This window comes from Venturia canescens, chromosome 10, assembly GCF_019457755.1.
Source record: "Venturia canescens isolate UGA chromosome 10, ASM1945775v1, whole genome shotgun sequence".
NCBI classification, from domain to species: Eukaryota; Metazoa; Arthropoda; class Insecta; order Hymenoptera; family Ichneumonidae; genus Venturia; species Venturia canescens.
This window is the reverse complement of record NC_057430.1, coordinates 9,084,131-9,108,514: the sequence shown is the minus strand read 5'-3', so window position 1 is coordinate 9,108,514 and position 24,384 is coordinate 9,084,131. Positions and strand designations below refer to the sequence as shown.

Genomic DNA, 24,384 nt, shown 5'->3' with positions numbered 1-24,384 from the left:
AGATGATTCATCGAAAAAAAAACCACAGTTTTCGTTTCGTGACGATCGTTTTGAGCTTACAAATATTCATTATTTCTTTATTTACAATATCTCGATCACAATATTTTTACGTGGGGGTTGTTTTCAAGTGTCCACCTTCGTGGAAAGTCTTTGTATTTTCCGCGAAATATTTGACGCGCTTTGTCTATTACTCAATTACAAGTGTCAGGAAGTTTTACGTTTTTTGATTTTTCAACTCATTTATTCACTAGTCAAGAACTTTCTAACTGTGAGATAATTTTTACAAATTCAAAGTTTACACTCGAATCGAGTGTCAACTGAGACTCGAAAATTGAGAAAATTTGTAAATTTTCCATATAGCAATTCCATCTTTCGCAATAACTTTGTGGGCACAAGACGAAAGGGTCTTGGCACAGTAAATTTGGTTTTCAGGACCCATTGACAGGTTTACTCGACTCAAACGATTCGATTTCTCACTGTAATTAACATGTCGCTCGTACAAATGTTTTTCGACATTCGTAAAACGAATGGAGCTCGTGAAAACTCGAGGTTGCGCGTATTTACTGAAGCTGAGCGAATTTTTAGACTGAAAAAGCGGTTTCACGTAGAGCGCAATGACGCATAGCAGAAAATAGCCTGTCGACTCGAATTTTAATTCGATAATACCGAGCGGAAGTCGAAGGCCAAAGTGCCAAGGTCGCTGTCAGTTGCGTTCGGTGAGAACGATAGCTTATCTAAAGAGGCACACGCGCATGGGACAGTTTTGGCTCATTTTCTCACTCTTACCTGCATTCGCTTGACCCGGAAGGTTCGAATCGTCTGATCGACCGTGAAAGTCCTCTTCCTCCTTCCTCGAAGCTCTCATTTTTCGAAGGCAGCAATTATTCCAAAGATATTTTATTCGTTTGGTCGTTTAGTTTTATCTTTCCTTTTTTTCTCAACTGGTTTGTTCTTTGGCCATTACCGTAGGATGAAAGCAACACAGATTGAACCAAGACATTATTTTATTTGTACAAATGAACGACGCGCATGCGAAGTTTTTTATGGGTTTTAAAATAGGTTTTTTTGTTTCATATATATATTTATTTATTTATATGTATTTGTATAGCTTTTTCTTGACTAGCTTAGATCTCTCTTTTCTTCTTAATCGTTGTCGACGTTCGACAAGCAAATTTCATAGGGCTTGCTCGATATTTACGATTGAAAAGCAACGCGTTGTTTCATCGATGTTCCGTCCGGTTCATCGGTGACTCCGTCCATCCTGCGTTGTTCTCATTTTTCGGAAGGGAAGGGGAATAAACTTTGCTTTATTTATCGTTACACTAAATTCATAAGGGGAAACGGAAGTATTAGCAATTATGAAAATTCGTTGTCTCGTCGATGGTCCAGGTCGACACGACTTTTTTTCCTGAAACGCCACATTCTCTTTTATCGGCACATTGTTTTTACAATTTTACTCGAAATTATTCCTCAAACGAACAACTCTGAATCACCTTTTGTACTCAAAAATATTGCCGATTCGTTGTGTAACTCCAAAACACTCACACTTTCACTCTCTTTCACTTACTAATAATTTAACGCCTTTTTGAAAGCTCTAAATATGTACGATTAAATCTACGAAACCGCGAAAGAAACTTTTGAGAATATACACGCGTCGTGATATGCGATTGTTCGGATAAATTCGTTGATTTTAAATTTTCAAAGTCGCTGCGCTGCTACGCAATTCGATAAATTCTTTTCACTCAATTTTTGAGTTCCTCCGAGGCGGCTTGTTTTTATCTGAAATCCTAGGAACATGAGTTTATAGCGGAGACGGACAGTTTTTCATTTTTCTAAAAATACTAGCAAAGATTTCGGAATTTTTTGCATTCGGGAGGCCTCGATCTTTTTATTGATCGTTCGTAATCCTTTTGGTCGTTGAGAAAGATATTCAGAAAGTTTCGGATTCGATATCGTAGAATTTTATTGAAGACATTTTTCGGCCTCGTTCGTCCCTCGAACGAAGAAACTCTTGAGAAATCGGCGAATCGTCCGTGGCTGGGGGGTCCGGCACGATCCACTATTTCGGAACGTATTTACACTTTCTATTTTTTAACGACGAAGCACTGCTGCTGCTGCTCGCACGATTCTATACAACACTTATTCTCTCGCTCTCTTTCGCTAACGATTTGGAGAAAAATGACAATTTTATTTTCACATGAAAAAGGAATGATCGAGAGCCTCGTTTCTGTACCGATTATATGTCCAAAAATGGAACCAGAGACGATCATCGTTCGAACGAAAAATAATAATGCAGCTCGATGGTTCAATAAATAAGTTACGGACGACGAGTTTCCATAAGAAAATTAAGATTTTTCAGTGAAAAATCTTCGCACACTTTTGATTTCCCGCCGAAAATTGGTGTGATCGCGTTGCCCCCTTTATTTTCCTTACCCGAACGACGTTAATCGCCCTGTTTAGAAGCTTGAGGGGCCTGTACAATTGGTACGACAGAATAGATAGTCGTTTATGAGCTAATTTCTAAAAATCCCTTGTGCAAAAGGGCCGCAAAGTTGCTCTTGCTCACGCACGATTCATTCGATTATCATTCATTCGGTTATTTTATTTCATACGTACATATGACGAAATCTCCTGCGGCGGAAATTTCTTAACAATTTGATTAGTCGAGCCTGACGAGGTGTGCAGGACGTAAAAATGGCAGCTTGGTCGCTCAGAGTTCGTTTCAGTTGTCGTCATTGTGAGTTATCGCATAATGTCAATAATAAGTGAGGCGCCTCAATCGCGTTTATTAATAATCGGATAAGAGTCTTTGTCTCTCGGCCTCGGGGGCGAATTTGAGCACGGTTTGCGCGCGTCCTGGTTCGTTGTTTCGTAGTCGAGGATGATCGGGGGATCGGTGAGGGAAACGAAGCGGTCGATTCAGACGCGTCTCTCGTATTCTCATAGCCTGTAAACCCGGAATTCGCGCTTTTCCTCGTCGTCCGAGTCCTCGGGCTCGTCTCTGCGTCGAGAGGATCTCCGGGATCGGGAGGACGAGGGGCGCGAGGCTTCTGGTTACAATTCAGTCGTGAGAGGTTCGGCTTTCTCGACGATTACGTGAAACTCCGTTTCCCTGTAGAGTCGCCCGTCAGGAACGACCATCGTGATTCTGCTGTCGACCGGAGCGTGGTTCCCGGTGCTGTTAGCGTCCCTCCCGATGTGCCCGTTTTTCTTGGACGTGACAACGTCCGGGGCGGAGGTCGGGACGCTGATCCATCGCTTCGGGCCGTTTTCTCGTCGTCGCCTGCAACACCAAACGAGGCAAAATATCGCGAGGGCGACGACGACGACGAGAGCGACGACGAGGAGCGCGAACAGCATCACCGAGTTGCCCAAAGCGCATTTTTTCATTTCGTACTCGACGAAGCTCGTCGCCGAATTGTCCCGGGTCTCGTCGCTGCACAGAAAGGTCTCCGGGCTCTCCTCGATCGGCTCCAAGTCCTGCACCACCGTTCCCGTCAACGCTCCCATCTCGTTGCTGTAAAATCTACCGTACAAATTGGTGTAGTTCAATACATTGTTCTTCCACAGAGCGAGCTGGGAACAGTCGCAGCTACGATTTACGTAAACGTTTTCAAGCACCGGCCGGAAACTGCTGCGATCGAACATGATCGAGCCCTCTTCGAAATTTACGACGCTGTTGTTCGTGAAACTCATGTCCGGCAGGGAGGTTCGACCGGAGCCCGCGACCGCGAAAGGACGAGCTTCCGCGTCGCCTCTTATCCCCAGGAAAGCTCCCGGCCCGAGCGTGCCAAAGTTATTGTTCTTTATTATAACCGCGCCTCTCGCTGTCACGTCAAACGCTTCAGCCTCGAGGTTCTCTATCACGCAATTCTGTATCGCTACCGTTTTTGGCCGCTTTATGACGAAAGCCGAACTCCTCACGGTCCCCATGCTCACACCGTCGAGGATGAAACTCGTCGCAACCTCGATGTCGTTCATCGTTCTACTCGGCACTTCCTCGCCCAACGAGCCACCGACAACGTGCAAATAACTAACGTCGAATTTCTTGAACGCCTGCTCCTCCATGCTCTCGATTCTGCTATCTTTCAATCGCAGCGTTTCCGTGTCCGCTAGATTTGCAAACGCGAACGCGTTCACCCTTCCTATCGTTACGTTCTCGAAACTCATCGACGCAACGTCCCCGTGGAACGCGAACGACGGCAGCGTCTCGATCCTCGTGTCTTTTATCGATATCTGCGCCCTCAGCGTCCCTCGAGCCAGACGAAAGCTCTGTGTCATCAGTGTCAAATTTCCTATCCTCGTTAAATCCACCGCTCGCAGACCCGTCATCGAAGACAAGCTCGAATTGCGCAGCATCACCGACGGACAATTCGACACCGATATCCTCATCGTGTGAGGACTCAACGGAGTTTCTCCCTCTGACGATAGCACCAGATCCTGAAATCACAAATAAAACACATTCACTCTACTTTAACTTTCGTTTCGCGTTCGAGACCGCGAGCGGTTGCGTCCGCACCAGCCATACGAGTGAGCCTCCGACAAAAGATTGTGCCTCGTCGCAAAGACTTTTCCGATGTGATTCACCGATCAGAGCTACCGGCGAAGCAAAGTCGAGTACGAATTTTCTTTTGGAAGCCACTCGCGATCAATCGTCCATCGGACTAATCTCGCTGAGGTTTTTTCTTCGCCCCGCTGTACGACAACGGGGAGAATTATAATAGCGTGGATAATCAAATGAGAAGTCTGCGGATAAGCGAGTTTCGAGGGCTTGCCCAAAAGCAAGGGGAATCTATCTCGACGAGGGCAGCAGAATGCACGTAGCGCATTTGCGTGTAATTTGCCAAGAGTATACTCGACGCGTGTCCCGTCGTCGTACGCGGAGAACTCGGAGGGCGAGGGCCACAGCCAGAGCGAGAGAGGAAATCGCAGGAGGGAACGTGTACGCGGAGAGTCGAGAGACGATAATAGGGGATCGGATCTGCCCTCTGTATAATTGAATCTCTAAGCAGACTAACTGTTCGCCTCGTGCGTGCTCCGGATCTTGCCAATTAGCGGGACACCTAATACACTCCCCGTGTACGCTCTGTTCTACATTTACCTATACGTTCTCGAAACATTTGCGTCTCGACGCAATAGTTCACGTCGTTTAAATTACCCTCATGCATTTGTCCAACTGCGCGCGTGTTATTACTCAATTCTTTCACAATTGCGTGTTTTCTTATATTACGGCCCTCCGAGCTACTCGCACGAGGACAAATAATGCGGAATCGATTTATCAATGAGTTATATTTTCTTTCAAAAGGCTCGCGCAGCTGTCACTCTCTCTGAAATCGATCGTTCCTTTTACCAATTTGATCGTGAAAAAATATGAATTTTTCCGAGCGTTGGTTACTGGTGGAATTGAAGTGGAAATATTCGGGACAAATGCATAATTTAAAGGGCGCTAGCTGTTTTCAGGCATTCGGGGATCGGAGTAGAAAAACTACTCGAATTGGGTTAGCTCGCGTCGCCTTTGTATTTCCGTTGTCAATATTTCATGCTGCTGCGGTGGCCCACGAATTTCAAACGTTCTCCGATTGCAGCGATCGTTCAAACCTCGATATTTTTTGGTGGCTCGGGTTTCACGTGTGCTGCCGGATGCGGCGCACACGCGTACGCGCGCGAGTCTCCCTTTGTTCGATGTTACGCGGAGGCGCCGATAAGAGCGGCCGGGCCGACGACGAACGGTTCTCAGAGTTCGTCGAGCTTTGCACTTGTCTCACAGCTCCGAGCTCTCGATCCAAAATTTATCGTAAACGTGAGCTGTTCTCCGCTGCGTTATAAGAGAAAAACGAACATTTTTTCCAATCGATTCATCGAATTTTCCGAATAAATTCGAATTCATTCGATAGTCGCATATATTCATGCGTCAGCTGTAAACACGCAAGTTCGGAAGAGCGGACAGAAGAACGGCAGCGACGCTGTGAATCTCAGATTTTCATCGTTCGATCGACGGAGCGAGATTGAACGAGAAATAGCAGCTCTTTATTGTCTCTCGTTGAGAATGTACATAGCTAATTTTATAACGAAGAGAAAAACAATGTTGGTTTGGTCAGAAATTTATCAAATTTTTCAAAAAAAAACGTACATTTTTAGAGGTTTAAATAATAAATCTAAATGCGTTCCAGCTTCCAGAGGCTTGTATAACGAATGAAATAATACACTTTATAAAGTTCGAATATAAAATTGGCGAGGGACTTTTTCTATCGAGAATTCACGATTTTTTCACTGAGGAAATAATGAATTAAAGTTTGTTGGGCTTCCGGTGTACATGAATATCCAATTAATTCGTCTTACGAAGCGAGCAGGAGCTCCCCCGGTCTCATTCACGGTGACTCTCATTCTCTCCTTCTTTGTATCATGGACAGAGTCGATTAAAAAGTTGTCGAATAAGAAAGTTCCCTCTGCTCGCATAGACGAGAAGGATCGTTCAGCCAGCGAGCTCCGGGGCGAGAAGAAAGTCGGACAGGGTGGTTTACATTTTTATTAGGGTTCAACGTCGCATCGCCGGAGACTTATCTCATATACATGCTCGTCGAAATACATGGACGCTGTGAACGAAATACCAAAAGATCTATGTTTTTCCACAATCACCTTTACATAGGCGTCTAGTACATAATTATATATATCGACTCGGCAAGTTTTCCCGAACACGTACGCCGCAAAAAATATATGTATATATACGTGCGTGTATGCAAACTCGAGTTCGAGCTGGAAATAAGGTAACAAAACGACGAGGCTATAAATTCTTGTACCGTTCACGCCATGAATTTGATATTATTATTCTTTCCTTAATAATTTTGGCCTCCGCACGTGCTCGTGAATCTTCTTCCGTTAGAGAAACGACTCCGGCGAGGCGAACGAAATTTCTTCGTCATTGAGTTTCAGATTTTTCGAGATTTCTCGCTCTCAAATCGCCGCGGCTCGTGTGCTTTCAGACCTTTCTGTATCAAGTATCGAAATTTCATTGGTTTTTTATAACGAAATTGAAGGGTCGGAAGATTCAGATGAATGTGACTTGACACGTGATCGCGTGGGGTTGTTTTTTGAAAAATTTTTCTCTCCGTTGCTTCATTCGGATTTTCGTGCTCTCTCGCACTCGCTTGCTTCCTTTTCCTTCTCCTCTTTCTCCGTTCGGACTTCACTTCGCTATTTTTATGATCCATAAAGCATTTATGCGAAACAATTTCCCGCGAGGCGTCGTCTTCGCTCTGGGTCTCTTTGCTCCTCCGTGTTACTCACATTGTTCGTAATAAACTTTCAACCGAGTGAGATTCTTCTCTCGCAAGTGGCGAGAGAAGAACTTACCCGTCTCCGTGAAGATTCGTGCAAAAGTAGCACGTGTCTTTTCACATTTATTTACGACTTTTCGCTCGAAACTTTCGAACAAAATCGATTGGTATAAAAAAAAAAAAAAAAACCGTTTTCTTTTTTATCATGTAATACAAAGTTACAGAAAAGTTAGTTTTTTCGTTGCTCCTTCGAAACTCATCCAATTCGGATTCGAGATTTTTTTCGAATCGAATTTCATTGTACTCGGAACGAGTGAGCAAAGAGAAATAAGTCTTGTGCATAAAACGGAGGGAAAACGATGTTGTAAAAAAATTAAAGGAAAGATAAATAATTCAATTTTTCGTCCACGAGATTTTTCTCCATTCAAAGTACCGTTTGCCTCGGCCAAGCGCGCGGGTAGGTGACACGATGAAAATACGAAAAAGCACGAAGAAAAAGTTGTCCTCTTTTACATCGCACCCGAGATTGTTGTTTTTTCGTCGAACCTTGATTCGAATTTATGATGAACTTATTCGCATCTAAGGAAGAGAATAATAAACGTGGTGTGAATTCGATAAATCCACGTGTTTGATGCTCAGAAAAGAAGCGAGAGCATAAGAAAAATCATGGAAAATGACGAAAAAAAAAAAAACGCGGAGGAAAGAAAAAGTCGAAGGTAAACGGAAAAAGGAAGGAACGTCGGCTGAGGAGGGACAAAAAGGAACGGAGAAAAGAATAAAAAAGATTGAACGTCGAGGTATATTCAAAGTCACGAGTTTGCGCTACCGACAAATTGGCCGTGCGTGTTCCGGTAACACGAGCCGCATTATGCGGAATCTGCGATCGAGCTTTACGAGCCGTATACATTAGAGAGCGCGAGAGGGAGCTGAAAGAGCGAAAAAGGTGATTTGGCATGGATATCGAGCGATGGAAAACAAAAGGTCGTAACTCGTGCCAGTTTCCCACTTAATGGGAGACAAATGCCAGCCTTTTGTCTCGAGAACAATCGATTTTCGTGTATCCCTCCTTTCGTTTTTCTTCTCGCCAGTATTAAATTGTATGCACACACCTCGAGCGATTCTCGAGCCTCCCGTATTTTTCCTAGTTCTCGTTAACGAGCAACTTTTTCTTGCCTCTTTTTTATCATCCTTTTTCGGACATTTTCCGTCTTTGTTTTAAAATTTCTCTCTTTCTCGCTCCCTCTCTCTCTCTAGGCTTTCTCCGGTGTTTTATAACTTTCTCCCTCTCCCTCGTTCCCCATTTTACAGCGTTAGTTTTTTTGCTTTTTTCTTTCCTTTTAGTTCTTCGTTTTTCTACCGAGGGTTAACGGGCTCAAAATTCCCTCGGGTACGCTTAAAAATCTCACAGAGCTTCTTCGTTTTCATTCTTCGTTTGCCGACGATGGAAACGCGAGCGAAGGCACTCCGCTACCGAACCATACTCGAGGCATAAAACGACTTTGACTTCCAGACGCCAAAGCACCTTCGAGACTTCATTTTTCCGCAAAGCTTCGCCCATGGAATATAAATTCCTCAAGTATATTTTCTCTTCTTTTTTTGTCACCGCGAGCATACGGCCAGCATCAGGAAAAACCTCTCTCTCGCGCCCCTTTCCTCCCGGAACTCGCGGAATTTAATCTATATAAAGAACTGTTCAATTCGCCAAACTTTATCTCCATCTTTTATATACCCTCGAACGTAATTCACCTATGCGTGGAAAATCATTTCAAAAAGTTTTCAATCTTCTTAAAGAATCATTCCAATTTTTCCTATGCCCTCTCGTACTTCCCAACAATATATATATCGATTCTTCGAACGAACGAGGCTCCAATTATAAGACGAAAATTTGCACATTTATTCCAATCTCATGACTATTTTCGCTGCTCCGTTTATTCATTTAAATTCGTTTGAAAAACCCTTGTAAATTATTCATTTTCGTCGAATCTCAACGATTTCCCATCCTCTTCCGCTATTTTGCCGCGTTAATACGGCAAACATCCGATTAGAAAGGGAGGAGAGGAGAGAAGGGAACGCGAGGGAGAGCTTTGCACCTCTGTTGCCATAGCCTCCCTTCCACGGGTTTCTTTATCTAGCTTCTCGATCGGTAACTTCCGTTATGCAAACACGCGACTCTCGTTCGCGGTTGTGCGAGGTTCCGAGAGAAATAATACGTGGATGTACACGCGCGTTGCTGGTAGAGTCGGAGCTTGCGGTTGAGTGGACTGCAGTTAAAATATACACCGGTAAGCATAGCAGCACCCACACGAGCAACATCGCGATCCGGAGGGGGTGCAAATAACGTGGGGCAGAGCGACACGCGCCCTCGGCGAAATTAGCTCGCCAGCCTCCCTCCCGCTTATTTTTACTTTTGAAACCTTTAGTATCGCGATTTGAGCGAGGATTAAAACGAAACTGGTGTAACGACACGTTGCGAAAAATCTCCCGGCAACTTTGTCCCGCCGCTTCTCGTGCCTGGAAACAATTGAGGTTTAAACTTTTTTCAAATGCTTGCGAGAGCTCGAACTCCCGTGCGTCTGCGATCTTTAAGCAAATCATTGGAGACTCGAAACTTTGCAATTCCTAACGCAACGCACCGCGCCCCTTTTTCTCTTTGCCACGGAATCGCGATCGGATTTTCATAAAAACGTTATTGAGATAACTCGAGCTTATTCTAAGCGCCTGAGATCGTAAACAAATGAAAATTCAAACCGATAGCTACACCAATAAATCTCTCATCGAGTTGGGGGGAAAAAGAGCAATATCCTGCGTGGTATTATACTAAGATACGAAACTTGGCCGGCGGGCTCGATACGTGCGTGTGCTAACGTAGATACACGTCGGAGCGTATGGGGATAAAAAATGGAACGCGAGAAAAAAGATGCAGAGCTCAGCGGGATGGATCGAAATTGGTAGCGAGGGAGAAACTGGGAGCGTGTTCTCCACCGTTCGCGCGGTAGTAACTCTCTCGAGTCTCTCCTTCGCTTCCGGTTGGTTAGCGGAACGTAAAACCGAACAAAAATTCGCGTCTTTTAGTGCCCGGTAGTACACACGCACGACACTTGTCAGACAAAAAGCTTCGAACTTGCGTGATCCAGCTGGCAAGAGTGCGCCTTTTCCGTCCTTTCGATTTTCAATCGCGTTCACATTTGTTTACCCGCGCGTATATCGGGCGCCCGTACATTTCACCTCATCGCGCAGGATCCGATCTCCGAACTTCTTTTTTCATGAAACTCCGATATTCGAGCATCCGCGTGAACGCAGATCGTCTTTTCATCTCTACTCTGGACCCCCCCTCAGCGAAATTGGCCAGCAATAATCGACGGGGAAATGGTTCGATGCGTTTCAATCCCCGCCGTGAAAGCTCGAACTAAAGGAAGAATCAGAATCCATCAAGGAAACGAGGCTTCAAATTTTCACGGGGATACACTCTTTGAAAAAAATAATATTTCAGCGATCTCATCGTCTTTGCTAATACGAAAATACGTGCCCGCATTGAAAATGACTTTGAACAATGATTCAATAGCAATCGTAAGGATATCATATATCGCCCCACGAATTCGAACGATTAATATTTTAGGCGAGACTTTCGAAGTATAATCTAAAGCGAAAGTCATGGGGAAAGAGTTGAGGTCGGAGGGAAATGGAGTTTCGTGGATACGAACGCTCGGTAGGGCTAGTTATGGCTTCGGTTCGTCACGGACGTGGATTTTACGATTCCCGTTTTACGGTCCCCGCCGCGACTCGGCTCCGTCGTATGTACGTCCGTCTTTCTCTATTTAACCTCGCGCGCGCGCGCGCGCGCGGATCCGATCGCGTCACGCGGAATTGTCGTCGCAACGTTTCTCTCCCATAAATTCTACACGTAGAATATATCCGCATAAGTGTGCGGGCAACAGACTCCGCGCCTTTCCTTGTTGTTTATTTCCGAAATGTCAAACAATAAAAAAGAAGGCTTCGCCCTGCTGTGCGGAGCCGGGCTAAACTCGGCCAAAGTCTTGCGCTACCGCCGGTCACTTGAGAAAAATGTGACAACATTTTCCAGCCAGATTCCACGCCACCCCCGCGCACCAATTTTATCACGAAAGAGCCCGAGAGAGGGCGGAGCATAAACGTACGCGGCTAACGCGAGAGTGACTTTTTAAGATCGCAGCCTTATCTCGGGGCATGATACCGCCCGGTGGTGTGCTATATTCCCATTTTTTTACCTTCCCTCTATACACGGCGAAAGGAAACGAAGTTATGTGTTAAACGTACCGCGCACAAGCTCCTTGCACGAGGCTTTCCGTGCCCCGGAAATAGCACGCGAATTAACCAAAGTATTATTCCAGATTGATTAATTCTCTTGTAACACGATTGAAATACATTTCATGGAAAAACATTTTTCAACTACCATTGACGCATTCACTTTGTTCCTTTTCATACTCGAATCATTTTTTCGGCCATTTGACAATTTTTCTTCGATTCTTCGGTCTTTTTTTCTTTTCAGGCGAGTCGAGCAAGTTTTTTAATTCGAGTGGATTTATAAGTTGAACTTTAACGATCCGGCATCCGCGCAAACGTTGCGGAATGTTTTGAGTCTTCGAGTACAGAAAACATGCAGAGCGCTTCGCATAATAAATCGATAGTTTTTCATGGAATAGCCCGTGTGTGTCGATATGGCTGTTAGTAGTGTGTGCAGTATTCGAGATATTTTATCACTGACGTTAGCTCCGCCGTAAGATAAGGGAACGGAACGAGTATGGGTATAGAAGAATTGATATATTATACGGTACGCGCGAGAGGTATACGATCGTTTCTGGGGGCCGAATTACGAGCCACACTCCGCGCACGTAGATATCGTAAGCAGATGCTTTTTCAGAGGGCAGTAAAAAGAAAGAAACGCAGAACACATTCATATTTTTAATGATAGGGAAGAAGAAAAAGGGTTGCTTTTCCTTCTTTCACAAAAAAAAATTGAGCAGATGGTTCGGGTATTTTGTGGAGATGATCGGTTAGAGGCAGCGGCGGAACACGGGAAGGAATCGTTTTCTCGATTATCAGAATTTTCTATAGCGAATCCGTTCCGGTGCATTTCGAGCTGATATCCGCCCGCGGTTAATTGTCCGTTTATATTAGCGACATAAAAGTTTCCAAGTCGGATACACGGGTTTTTGTGCCGGGGATAAATGCAAGAAAAATAATAAAGTTGAGCTAGAAACTGCGAGGGAGAGCCCGCGTGCACGAGGAGTTCACTAATTTCGTGAAATAGCCACTTACTTTCCGGGTAATAGACGCGCGGAGCAGAGAAAAAGAGAAAGAAGGAGGCAGAGTAACCGGAAGTGAGCTTGAGTGGTCACGTGATACTCGAGATATCCTTCAAGCCCTTCTCGGACTCTCCCTCGGTCCTCGCACCCGCCCTCACTTTCCCATCCCTCGCAATTATATCTTCACTTTTTTCGTCCCCTTCTCTCCCTTTTTCGCGTTAACCCTTTATGCGGAGCGGCTCCTTTTTTTCCTCGTCGTCTTCGTCGTCCAACTAACCGCGATAAATTCCAAAGCACGTCACCTCCCGTATAACTACAATGGCCGAACCTTTTCTTTTAACCGGTGGCCGCTCACCCTCTTGCCACGAGCTCCCTCACATAAGCAGAGTCTGCACGATTTGCATAAATGTGCGCACACACTTTACACGTATTCTTTCCCTTGTTTTTTTTTCACTATTTTTTCCCTCCGAAAAGCCTCCCTCTTCCTTGCATATCCACACATTTCCTCTCTTTCGTTCCCTTCGGTGCTCCCGCGCAAGCTTTAAAAAATGTCCTCTTTTCTCAACCTTTTTTCTCCCCCCTTCCGCCTTACCTTTTGACTCACTTTCTGCTCTTTCTCTCTGTGTCACGTCAAGGGATGATTTACGGGACTTAAACTCACCAGGTCGCTCTCGCGCACCCGAGCACCGGAACAGCGAACCTTATTTATTTAGTCCATATTCCTCCCGCCGACGACGAATCGCTTTCTCTCCTCTCTCTCTCTCACCCTCCTCCCTCGCCTCTTTTCACATCCTGCACTCTCGCTCTACAAGCTCCGACCAACGTTTTCTCAATTTCGCGATTATCACCGTCCCGTGAAATCTCCCCTTTGACAGTACAACGTAAAACCGATATTATATTGCTATGTTATACGCTTTCGAATTATTTGTATATACACCCTTTCGGATGAATTCGATAAAACTGAACTTTTCGCCGACAAAACGTACGCGAGTGCTCTCGGACTCTTCCGTTCGCCGATGAGGGACAATAATGTTTCGTTGCTTGACGTTCAATCAATAAAATTAGCACACGACTCTCGAGCGGATTGAGAGGATGAAAAAAATATGCCGGCGAATATGGACATTTCTCATTCATAATAAATGGACGCGGCAGACACGGTTCATGTATATAAATGGTCGAAACACGAGCGGGCGTATCCCACGTCATTGAAAATACTGAAAAATGGCGTTGGCCACGATTTTTTGATTTTTCGCCTGCTCCCACTTGCGAAAGCTGTGCGCATATAGCTTTGTGCACGTCTTCGCACTCTTCATTTTTTACGTCTATATATCGTTGCAGTGTATAAACGCTCTCCGCCGGCTATCGGCCGTCCGGAGAGTCTCTCTCCCGTCCATACGTCACCGAGTGATGAAAAAAAATGATTTCTGCCAACGGGGCTTGGGCTTTTTCAAACGTAAGTGGGTTAAAGGTCCCTGCAATTTGGCAAACCGGTGCCTCGCCACGCTGGCCATGACTTTTTTTGTTGCAGCCAATTTCGTATTTTTTTCGCTCGTTCGAAAATTCTTCCTTTTTTCATATACTGTTTCAGTTCTGCCTTCTCCAGTTTCGTGCATTCCCCTTTTTGGTGGGCTTTTATTCCATTTTTTTTTGGCAAGTAAAAACCTGCAGTAATTCTGGCAATTATGTGCACGAGCACACAAACAAATTCGTTTTTCGCTCGTCACTCGTTACAACCGGCGAAAGCCAAATTTCGAATGAGTCTTTGCAATAACGTCAGTTTCGTTTGCAGTTTTATCGTTCGTTTGAACTGTAGTTTTTTCTACAACTACCGATGAAAACAGTTCTATTTTCATGAAAATTTTCATAAATACAAATGGGATTTTACGAAAATATACGATAATCCTTTCTATTGAATAATCGTTTCTATGGGAACGCAAGGGAAAATTCATCAAATGCCGAGGTCGAAAATATATTTTCGACGCCGGGAATACACGCTGCGCAAACTTCTCTTTGAATCGTAAAACTCGGCTAAAAAATGTGCACATAAAGAAGAAGAATTACGTACCGTCTCTTGGCCCTTGCAATCGCAGGTGAGCCTTCCGTAATCGTCGCAGGTGCAGGGCGCAGGTTCACAGGCTTTCGACGATTGGCCGTTCTCGGCCGTAGCAACGCCGTACCTCGGCAATCCGCTCCAGAAAAGTCCCAGAATCGCGCTACCCAGCACGAGCCTCCGAGCTGCTCCCATTTTTTGTTTTCAAAAGTTGTTTGGCAAAGAGAAAAAAATAACTGGCCTTCGCCTCGCTCGCTGGCAGCTTTCTTTTTCTCTTATCACCACCCTTTACGTCTCTTCTCTGTTTGCTCCTGTCCCATTCGCGCTTTCACCGTAACAACCCTCTGACCCAGCGAACCTTTCGTCCCGCCGCCGCCGCCGCCGCCCCCAACCGCCAACGATGTTTCTTACGCTCTCGCGCTTTTTCTCTCCCCTTTCGCTCCGGATGAATAGGCGCGCGAGTGTGCAATTTTACGATAAAACGAGCCTTGATTCACCGTTCGAACTCGCTCGGCACCGGATCCTATTCCACATTTTTACAATCCCTTTTCGACCGATTTTTCTCACTAAACAATTTGATATTCCTTCAAATGTTGTTTCTGAAAAAAATGCACGATTTCAAATCTTTTCAGCCTCTCCCCCTCGAGTATCCTTTGACGATCCTCCTCGAGCCTGGCGATCAGGCTACGTCGTTCTTTCCACCATCGCACGAATGTTCCTTCGATATTCGAAAATCACAATTTTTCTCTCCCTATTTCCTCGTCAATCAGCTCTCGCAAATGTTCTTTACGAGACTTCTCATCTCGTGGATCAGTCTCTCAACTTCCAGTCTCCGGTTGTCCAAAGGAGCCTCCAGATCTTCGCTCATCACGACCGCGCTTCAATATTTAGCTTCGATCGTAACTCATCGTTCCAGCAGGAGCTCGTTTTACTGCGGATACTGAAACCAAGAAATACGTCGAGATATATTAGTTCGCGGGGGATAAACGTCGAGAGGATTTTGGTATTCGGTGGCCGCTCCGCCGAAACTATATCATCATCAAATTTTTATGTCACGTTCGCGGCTCTGATACAAGTGTCGAAAAGCAATCGAACGGAGCAATTCGCAACCGCGGTCTCGCCCAAACTTGCTCTTGCACTCCGTTCCAACTCGAAATAACGTGCCAGGAGCACGAGAATAACTTGTGTATCGCGTCGACTCAATCATCCTCGGCGGCCTTTTTTCTTTTACTCGACTTGTCGGCTCGGTGCATCCGAGCATTGAAACCAGCGGAAAAAAAGCAGCTCAACGAAATAACTCAATTTGCATGAAAACTTTGATTATAAACGCCTCGAGGGCTGCTCGGAAAATCGAAGAAATTTCAAAGCAACCTCTTTTACCATTGTTCGAAATGAATATTCGTGAGTTCTATACTTCCATTGTACTGTTTCTTAGCCTGCTGATTTTACCTTCCTCTAGCGATCATTAAAGAATTCCATCAGCGATCATTAAAGATCTTTTTCTCTGGCTTCCTTCGAGCTCTAATTTCATTCAAACGAGACGTTTTTTTCTGTCATTTCTCGGCCGCGAAATTTACACCGGAGAGATTTCAGAAGTTACTACCCCGAGCACGCGATAAAGTTCAGCCAAGATTTTCGTACTGAACCGAAGAAACGGCAAGTTGGTTTGTATTATATTGGCCGAGAAGAACGAGGATACAATAAAAAGGATTTTTCTTCCTTCGCTCTCTCACTCTCTCGCTCTCGGTCTCCCTTTCTCGCGATTTTTTATGGTGTCTCTTTCCCTCTCGCGGGTGCAGGAATGAAGGTCGAAGTTTTCGCGGGAAGAACGAAACTTGGTAGTTCGCCCTGGCGGGCGTAATTATTGAAATTTCTCCTCTCTCCGTGCCCTGCTCCTTTTTCCCTCTCTCTCTCTCTCTAGCTCTCTTGATCGTTCGTTTGGCCGTGGTTAAAAGTTACTCCTAACACGGTTCAGGCCACGAAAGAGCTGGTGAAACGGAGTACGAAGTTTCACTTGAAAATAATGGAAAGATCGCGCGCACGCTCGTCGAGATTTACGAAAATATTACACCTCTTGATCTACTGCGCTGAATAAACTCAAATACTCTCGCTCCGCGTTCTCGCTTTCTTCGAATATTAATGAAAAGCTGCGAGTCGTTGAAAAAAAAAATGGTAATTACTTCTCGCAGGGATTGCCCGAAAATAAGGTGAAATTTAATACAGTTTTAGATAAAAATAGTGGAATTTTCGCGTATAGAAATGCGAAGAAAAGTAAATTAAGCCTGCGAGACTTTTCGCCTCGTTCTCAACACACACACGCGACGCGTCGTTACCGAAGAGAAATCCATACGCCAAGGAAAACGGATCTCTCGTAAAGTATACGCTCAAAAGAACTTTTTTGAATACAGATTTCTCCGCGATAGGTAAAAAGGGAAAGGCGTAGACGAGATAAACACAATTTTCCTTCCCATTCCCGGCCCTCAGACGTTTCGCCATTTTTGTTGCGTTTTTTGTCCGTCGAGAAAGAAGCTCTTGCCCTCGAGAAAACTCTCACGTAAATCTATGAGCAAAGAGAAGAAGCTCTGGGAAGAAAGAAGGGCGTTTTTCTTGATTGACGAGCAGCACAAGCGCCGCGCACGAACTTTTTCGTGCGATGTATGTTTTACTGAAAAAAACTTCTCTTTATATACCTGCGTTCATATTTTTTTGGCAGTTTATATATCACGAAAAAAAATACACGTATGTATATAGAGAGCGAGGAACATGTCAAGTTGACGGTTAAACGAAAGATTTTGAGACAGAGATAGACGTACACGCGATGTATGTATCGCGTCGAGTGTGCATTTCAGCAAGAAAGCTCGTCGAAAGGAAGCATTAATTCTCGTTTTGCCTCATCGTCCAAATTGCTTTATCGCCCTCTGTACCAACGCTTCCCTTCCTCCCTTCAATTTCTTTTCGTTCTTCTTCATTTCTCCTTCTGTTTTATTAACAAAAGCACAAGGGATTCTCGGAGGTTTGAGATTCTCCGTAATTCGTCAGATCGAAATCTTTCTATCTGACATTTTCGCAATCTTGGCCATTCTCGTGCAGGGGATGGGACGGCGAGACTCCGGAAGGCGAAGAGAGAATTCGATAATTGTTATGCTCACGGGAGGGAGGGCTTGATTGATGATCAGCAAATTTTCCTTTCTCAAACGTCCTAAATCATATCTCTTGAAATATCCCTGTACACGCGTCGCAACTATATTCCCGAGGGCCAATTTCCGCGGATTCGTGGTAATGAAAAAAGGGAAAAATCCTCAATTTCCATCGCAAGGGATCGCGCGTTTTTTCACGGAAGCGATTCACGCTTTAATGAATATTGCCCGCGCAATTACAGGTAATACAGCGAAGAAATAGGAAATGAATGAAAAATAACAGCTCGCGAAGTTAACGAGAAAATAAATATCCGCCTATAGACAATTGCGCTGCCCCAATATTACCGCGCTGCCAGAAGATTTCATGTCCTGGCAAATACGGTCGTAAAGCGCACGCATAGGAAAGCGTTGAAATTGGCGAAAAATTGCGACGCAAATGTAATACAACCTTCGCCGGAGCTTTCTAATTGTCGTTAAACTTGTTATCGTTACGTTTTCATTATCTCATCTTGTTTTCTCTCTCTCTCTCTCTCTCTCCCGGAGCTCACGCACTAATTACCCTTGGGATTTTCTTGCATCGATTAAAGCTCGTTAAGATTATTTGAGAAGAGAAGGAAGGAAGGGGCGGCGCGGCTACTCGGCTATTAAAAATACGAGAAGATAATGACGTAATGATAATGATAATGACAGTAATGACCGTACGATGGGAACATGACGGACGAGAAGGAAAAGGGAAAATTTGAAGATTCGCGAGGAGGAATACGTAATAAGAAAAGGAACGAGGCGTACGGGCAGACGTTAACGAATTATGCGAAATTTCACGTTTAGCCGCAGCCTTCGTTCCTCCGCTGCACGCACGCAGCAGTCTGTCATTGAACATTTCACCTGATTTACGTTCGCTTAATAGATATTCATATATTCCAAGTATCCGCGCCTCCGCACGAAGCTTCTTTCTCCCGCTCTCTCTCTCTCTCTCTTTCCTCTTCGTTCGCGATAATCATAGCTCAAATCTATTCGACAAGCCCTAATTACATGAAAAAGGGAGAAAAAATTGAGCGAGCGGGAATCGACGAGCAAATCGAATCGTTTTCGATCGCGTTACTCGACTCGATTATACCAATCCAAAGTTTGCCCTACAAATCTCAACGTATATAGCTCGCTCGTTATGGCTCACACTTCCCTCCACCATCCCCCGACACACTTTTTATTCCCATAACTATTCTCACGATACTTGGCACGATAGACCCTTGAGAGTTTCGTCTAATGACTGTCGGAATGAAAAGTTAATATTAACGAGAATTTTCCATGGTAAAAATGTTGCCACTAGCATCGCAGGGATTGAGTTTTCGTTGCAAACATTTTCCGAGTCTGCTCATCCACTTTTGACTCTTCAGTGCACAGTGAGTAGATGTTTTGTGCAGAATGTATTTCGAAAAGTTTCTCGAAAGAGGAATATGATTCGAAGAGCAAAAATCTTAATATTATTATACTTTCGTACACGTTTTGGGTGCTCGCGGTTCCTTCGCACTCTCTTATTCAATTTGCTCAACGCGATAAATTCAACGTTCATTTGTTATCGCCTTTCGGAGACAAAAATCTATTTTTATCGGCGTACCGGGCGCTGGAGATTTTCTTTGCACAGGTTCGAATGCCGCCGTTGTCGAAAGAAGTTAATACGAGAGAAAAAGGGAATGAGATCAAGAGAAAAAGCTGATAAGTAGGTACAGTCAATGCTCATCCACTTCTGGCTAATCTTTCGGGATTTTCATCCTCAGATCTCTTTCTTTCCATCCAGGATTTCTTTCCCTTCTTCTCGCCTCCATGTACACGCGTTCTCGTGTTCGTGTCTGTCGCGGTATGCATGTGCGAGTGTCCGTGTAACGTGCGCGCGGCTGGATCTTGCTCTCGAGAAGGCTAAGCCACACGCGATTACATCGTTCCTTAGTCCCGAGTTCTCCTAGCGTTCTTCAGGGTCTCACACCGCCCTTCAACTCCGATAAACATCAGCTGTGGAAAGTACTATAATTATTTGGCGCAAGTGCGATTTTGCATAGCATCTTTTCTTCCTGCTCCTCGTTTTTCCTCCTCCCTTTTCATCTCACTCGTCTTCTTTTTTTTATTTCCTCTCGACTTTTTATACTCTCCTTTATCCGTTCTCCACTCTCGTGAAATTATCGCTTTTAAGCAGATCGAGCATGAATCCGTCGCTGGCCTGCATGCGTCATAAAAAATTCCGCTTCTCGATTATATTCTTTTTCCATGGGCCACGTGTAATAATTCATCGCGTGCGGCTTTTCGCCTGTAAAAACGATCAATTGCCTGGGACAAGCAGAACCTTCCCGACACGAGCAGCGGATTCCTCATTTTTCTACGAATCGCACATTAATTTTTTCGGGAGAACGCGAGCCCCGGTTAACGTGAATTTCAAAGTTATTCATTGATTACGCGTTCATTGTAGACGGAAAATGAAAATTCTTTCGAAATTCATGAGCCCGTGGAATGTGAACGTTGCCGTTTAATGTTGCAACGCCAGCTGCAAAAGTGCACTCGCGAACATCACTCGCTGATTGCATCAAGGTTGAATGAATGAACAAGGAAATTCAATGGTTCAAAAAAAAAAAGAAACACAAACAAATTCATGAATCGATTTAGCTTCTTTCATATTCGTATTGATTGCATTTGCATAATTAATTCCATTGTCTTCGAAATAATTTCATTTGCACGTTCGAAAACTGGTAACGATCGAGTTTAAAATTTCCGCACTGTTCTCTCGATTCGTCGTACTTTTTCGTTCCTCGCCAATCGATTACGTTCACAGGTTCAACAGGATTATCGAATATTCAGTTTGATGACAAAAGTTTTCAGAGTGGGCAAGACTGACGGGGAGAAAAATAAACACGGAACAAAAGCGACCGAGAGAATCGCCAACAAAATGCATTCTAATTGAACTTTAATTGAACCTTCTTTGATATCTCGTCCACTCGGATCGATCGAGCGGATGGAAAATTTGCAAAAATTTATCAAATAATTACAAGCGACGTTGCGTTAGCTCCAAACTCTCCATTTCGCAGTGTTTGTTTTTGTTTTTATTCCTTCGAAATTCAATGAGAGATCGATAGTTTCTTGAGCAACGATAACGCTACGTTTGTGACAGTTCTCTGCATTTTAAATACGTTCTAAAGCGTATGCGTGTACACGACCCACCGCAGAGATAACTGATAAGATACGGTTTCTCGTCGATCGAGTCTCTCAACGGCCCAACGAAATTACCGCACACTGTGTAGCATCCTTCCTTTTCGTTTTTTTTCCTTCGTGTGCTTTATATTCGAGCTTTGGATCTCTCGTTTGTCGCCCATTATCACACGATAATACAACGCGCGGACTTTATATCGTACGAGACTTCGAGTCATCGCGTCCACAGACGTACGAAAAGAGAGAGAGAGAGAGAGGGGGGGGTGCTGCATGTGTCACGATGAGAATCTCTGTAACAACGTCGCGTAATCTCGACCCGAACACACGGTGATGATAGCTTCGTTTTTTCTCTTTCCTGCCAATGTGCCGAGTCTCTTTTTTCTGGCGCACTCATAAAAATTGTATTCCAATTCGAACGGACTGTACATTTTTATATCAATATTAACTGTTTTCTGTAGTTTCTCGTTACTCGAAGCGTATCAATGTTTAATAATATCGGATGAAAAGTTCAGAGAATTCGTTATTTACGAGTCAATATTTCGCAGCGTTTACTTCGTATTCCGGGAACTTTATCGAGTGTAATTCAATATTCATTTATCGATGTACGTTGCACGAGTTTGCCCATGTTTTATGGTTATTGGAACGAAGAAAACAGACGTTTTGATCTCTGGTTGATTTCATGAAAAAAAACCTTTTGACTTTCACGGTGGGAAAACAAAGTCAGGATTTTTAAAAAATTCGCTTCGGTTTAAATGATTGGAAATGAGAAGTTTGCTCAAACAAGCTAAATTTCCGTCCGTTTCTATAGCCCGCGTCCAATTTCGTGCTCGTTTATCAATATTCCAGTGATCGAGGATTGAAGGGGAAATTGATTGAATCGATTTGATAATTATTCGAGAATTTAGCTTCGCCGGTTTCGCTATTTTTCTCGTGGAGCTGGATCGCGGGTGTGAAAAAATGAGTGAATCCATGTAATTATGAAAGAACAAGGAGGAGGCCAAGGCCACGGCAAAGTGACAGAAGCCTTTTGAGCGTGTGCACGATGATCGTGAGGGTTTTTCTCGAGTCGCTCGAGCGTCGGGTACAGTGCTCCGAGAGAGCACATTCCATACTTGTCCCCAAATCACTTGAGAGAAAGAAGCGGAGACGGCGAGAGCGAGAGAGAGGAGCAGCAGCGCTTGTACTCAATGAGCAGTTAACCGCGTAAACCCGATAAACTCTCGTGCTCTCTTCCAATCGTTATTCTCCTTATTATCATCGTCATCTATAAATATATGAAAAAAACTTTCTCCCACCGTCATAAATCCAAGTAAATATCCGCACTGCCATTAAAATTAATCCATTTAAAATTCCCCGCTTTTCCTTCAACAACCAATGGCAAATGGCATCGTTGAACAATTTATAGATCCAATGAAAATGCGTTGCGATCACACGCGAGATTTTATGCTTAGCGACGATTAATCAGTGAACTCGTTTCCGCTGAGAGATGCGAGACGACGACCCGCGGGACAAAAAATGATGTTCGCCAAGACTTCGGAACACTTGTCACCCGCGTGACCAGACTCGTGAAAACGTGTGCGCTTCCTTCATAAAGTGGATTATTATCGAGTCCTCGGTGTGTCGCCGCTAATATTTGTGATACGAATGACCTTTCGTCGTTTAATCGCACGATGATTACTCAATCAATTCTTCATTACCTCCGAATCACATCCACATACACATCATATATTAATTGACATATATTCTCATATATGTAATCAATATAAAACCAGCAGTGTATGTACAAATCGCGTATTTGGTATGCGCTCCGGTACAGTTTCGGCGAGACGCGACGCGGCTCGTACGTCGACGACGACGCGCGGCCAGAGACTGGCGGCCTTTCGAATTCGCGGCGGGTTTGCACCTCCGCGCGACTGTTATCGCGCGCCACTCCGGCACAACGGAGACAGCCGCGGAGAGCGGAAGGGAGACGGAGGCAAACCAGAGCCGAGAGAGGCGCTTTCCTTGTCTGCATTCTCTCTTCCTCCCTCCTCGCTTCTCCTTTTCGCGTGCAGCTTCTGCTCTCCCGCGCTCCCACACCCCCGCACTCTTACATCCCCCCGCCCGCCCGCTCTTCCCTTCCTCCTTCTATTTCGCTTTGCTCGCGCTCTCCCTCCCGTAAACCAGCATCTTTCCATCTACCATAGAGTTACTTTTTCCCTCTTTATTATTCTTCCGTCTACTCACTTTTTATCTCTCGCGCTCCTTTTCTCTTCCCCTCGCAGCCTCTCAACACCCTCGAAGATCTTTTACTACCGCACATGGACAAAAACACTTGCAGACCAAATCGAACGAATGCCTAAACATCGCACGTATCTGCGGAGACATCAACGAAATTGTCATTTTCTCCGCACTCGAGCGTATCCACGCGCTTGCCATCGTACACACGGAGAGAAAAAAATAGTAAGAATTACCATGCTGCCATGTTATTGGGGTTCTATATCGCCCATTTTGAAGATTTTTACCTAAAATATTGTCATTTCCAAGGAAATTTTGAACGAAAATTTTTAAATTGCGTATTTTGCTGTGACAAAGGTTTAAACTGTGCTATCTTTTCCTAACATAGCTCACCAAGAAAACGTTGTAAAATTTATGTTGACTCGGTGATGAACTGTCAAGTAGAATTTTTAGGCCGTTTTGCTATACTCAGTACACTGTTTTCACAATTGAAATTTACAGTTGAACACAGTAAAATTTGAGGAGCTCGAACACAAGCATCGATCATGCATACGCCAAAGTGTTTAGAAATTTACTATGGTGTATAACAGAATTTCATTCGCGATTGTACGATAATATACCGGTGTACACATGTGTGTACCGATGTATTTATTTTGACATCACTCATCAATTTTCATTGAGTCGCTTCACAAAAAATTAATATGTATGTTCGTAAGAATTAGTAAATATTACCGATATAGAACCCTACTTCTATGGCACCATAGTAGTTTTTAGTGAAATTTTCTCTCCGTGTATCGTTAGAAACGGTCCATCGAAATGACTGATACTGCAAATATTCTTACGGCCTTATTATATGCACTTGTGATGGGCGGAAAAATCGATTTTATTAAATATTCTTCAAGTAGAATATTTGAAGACTATTCTCACCAAACTTCATAAAGATCGGAGTATTCTATATTCGTAGCTATGGATATTCCAACCGACCGCTCGGTGCGCGCCGTGTCGTCTAATACTCGAATCTTTGAAAGCGATCATCTCAGAATCGTCTTTTTTTAAAAAATACTTTTGCGGTCGACGCGATTACTAAAAACTATTAATTCGATCAATGCCAAATTTATACCACTTATTTATTATAATAGTAGCTGTAAGGCCTGGACGAAGGATTTCGTGTTCTGTTTGGAAAAAAATTGTAACGAAAAACCGAAAATTTAGCACCTTAAAAAATGAATTTT

General features: G+C 44.2%; 2 protein-coding genes across 6 annotated transcripts in view; one reads left to right on the top strand and one right to left on the bottom strand.

The window, feature by feature from the left end:
* The window catches only part of hiw (highwire), a 199,817-nt gene that overhangs the window by 13,007 nt on the left and 162,426 nt on the right, over nt 1-24,384 (top strand). The gene's annotated exons all lie outside the window — the stretch shown is intronic.
* LOC122417360 (uncharacterized) lies at nt 987-22,791 on the bottom strand. Of its 3 annotated transcripts, none has more exons than XM_043430806.1 (3): nt 22,633-22,791; nt 14,622-15,546; nt 987-4,440 (listed from the first exon to the last, which is right to left on the bottom strand). In XM_043430806.1, the coding sequence occupies exons 2-3, from the start codon at nt 14,799-14,801 to the stop codon at nt 3,055-3,057; spliced, it is 1,566 nt and encodes a 521-aa protein (XP_043286741.1). In that variant the 5' UTR covers nt 14,802-15,546; nt 22,633-22,791; the 3' UTR covers nt 987-3,054. The 3 variants fall into 3 exon arrangements, with proteins under 3 accessions (XP_043286741.1, XP_043286742.1, XP_043286743.1); XM_043430807.1 differs by lacking the exon at nt 22,633-22,791 and adding an exon at nt 22,231-22,591; XM_043430808.1 differs by lacking the exon at nt 22,633-22,791 and adding an exon at nt 16,056-17,914.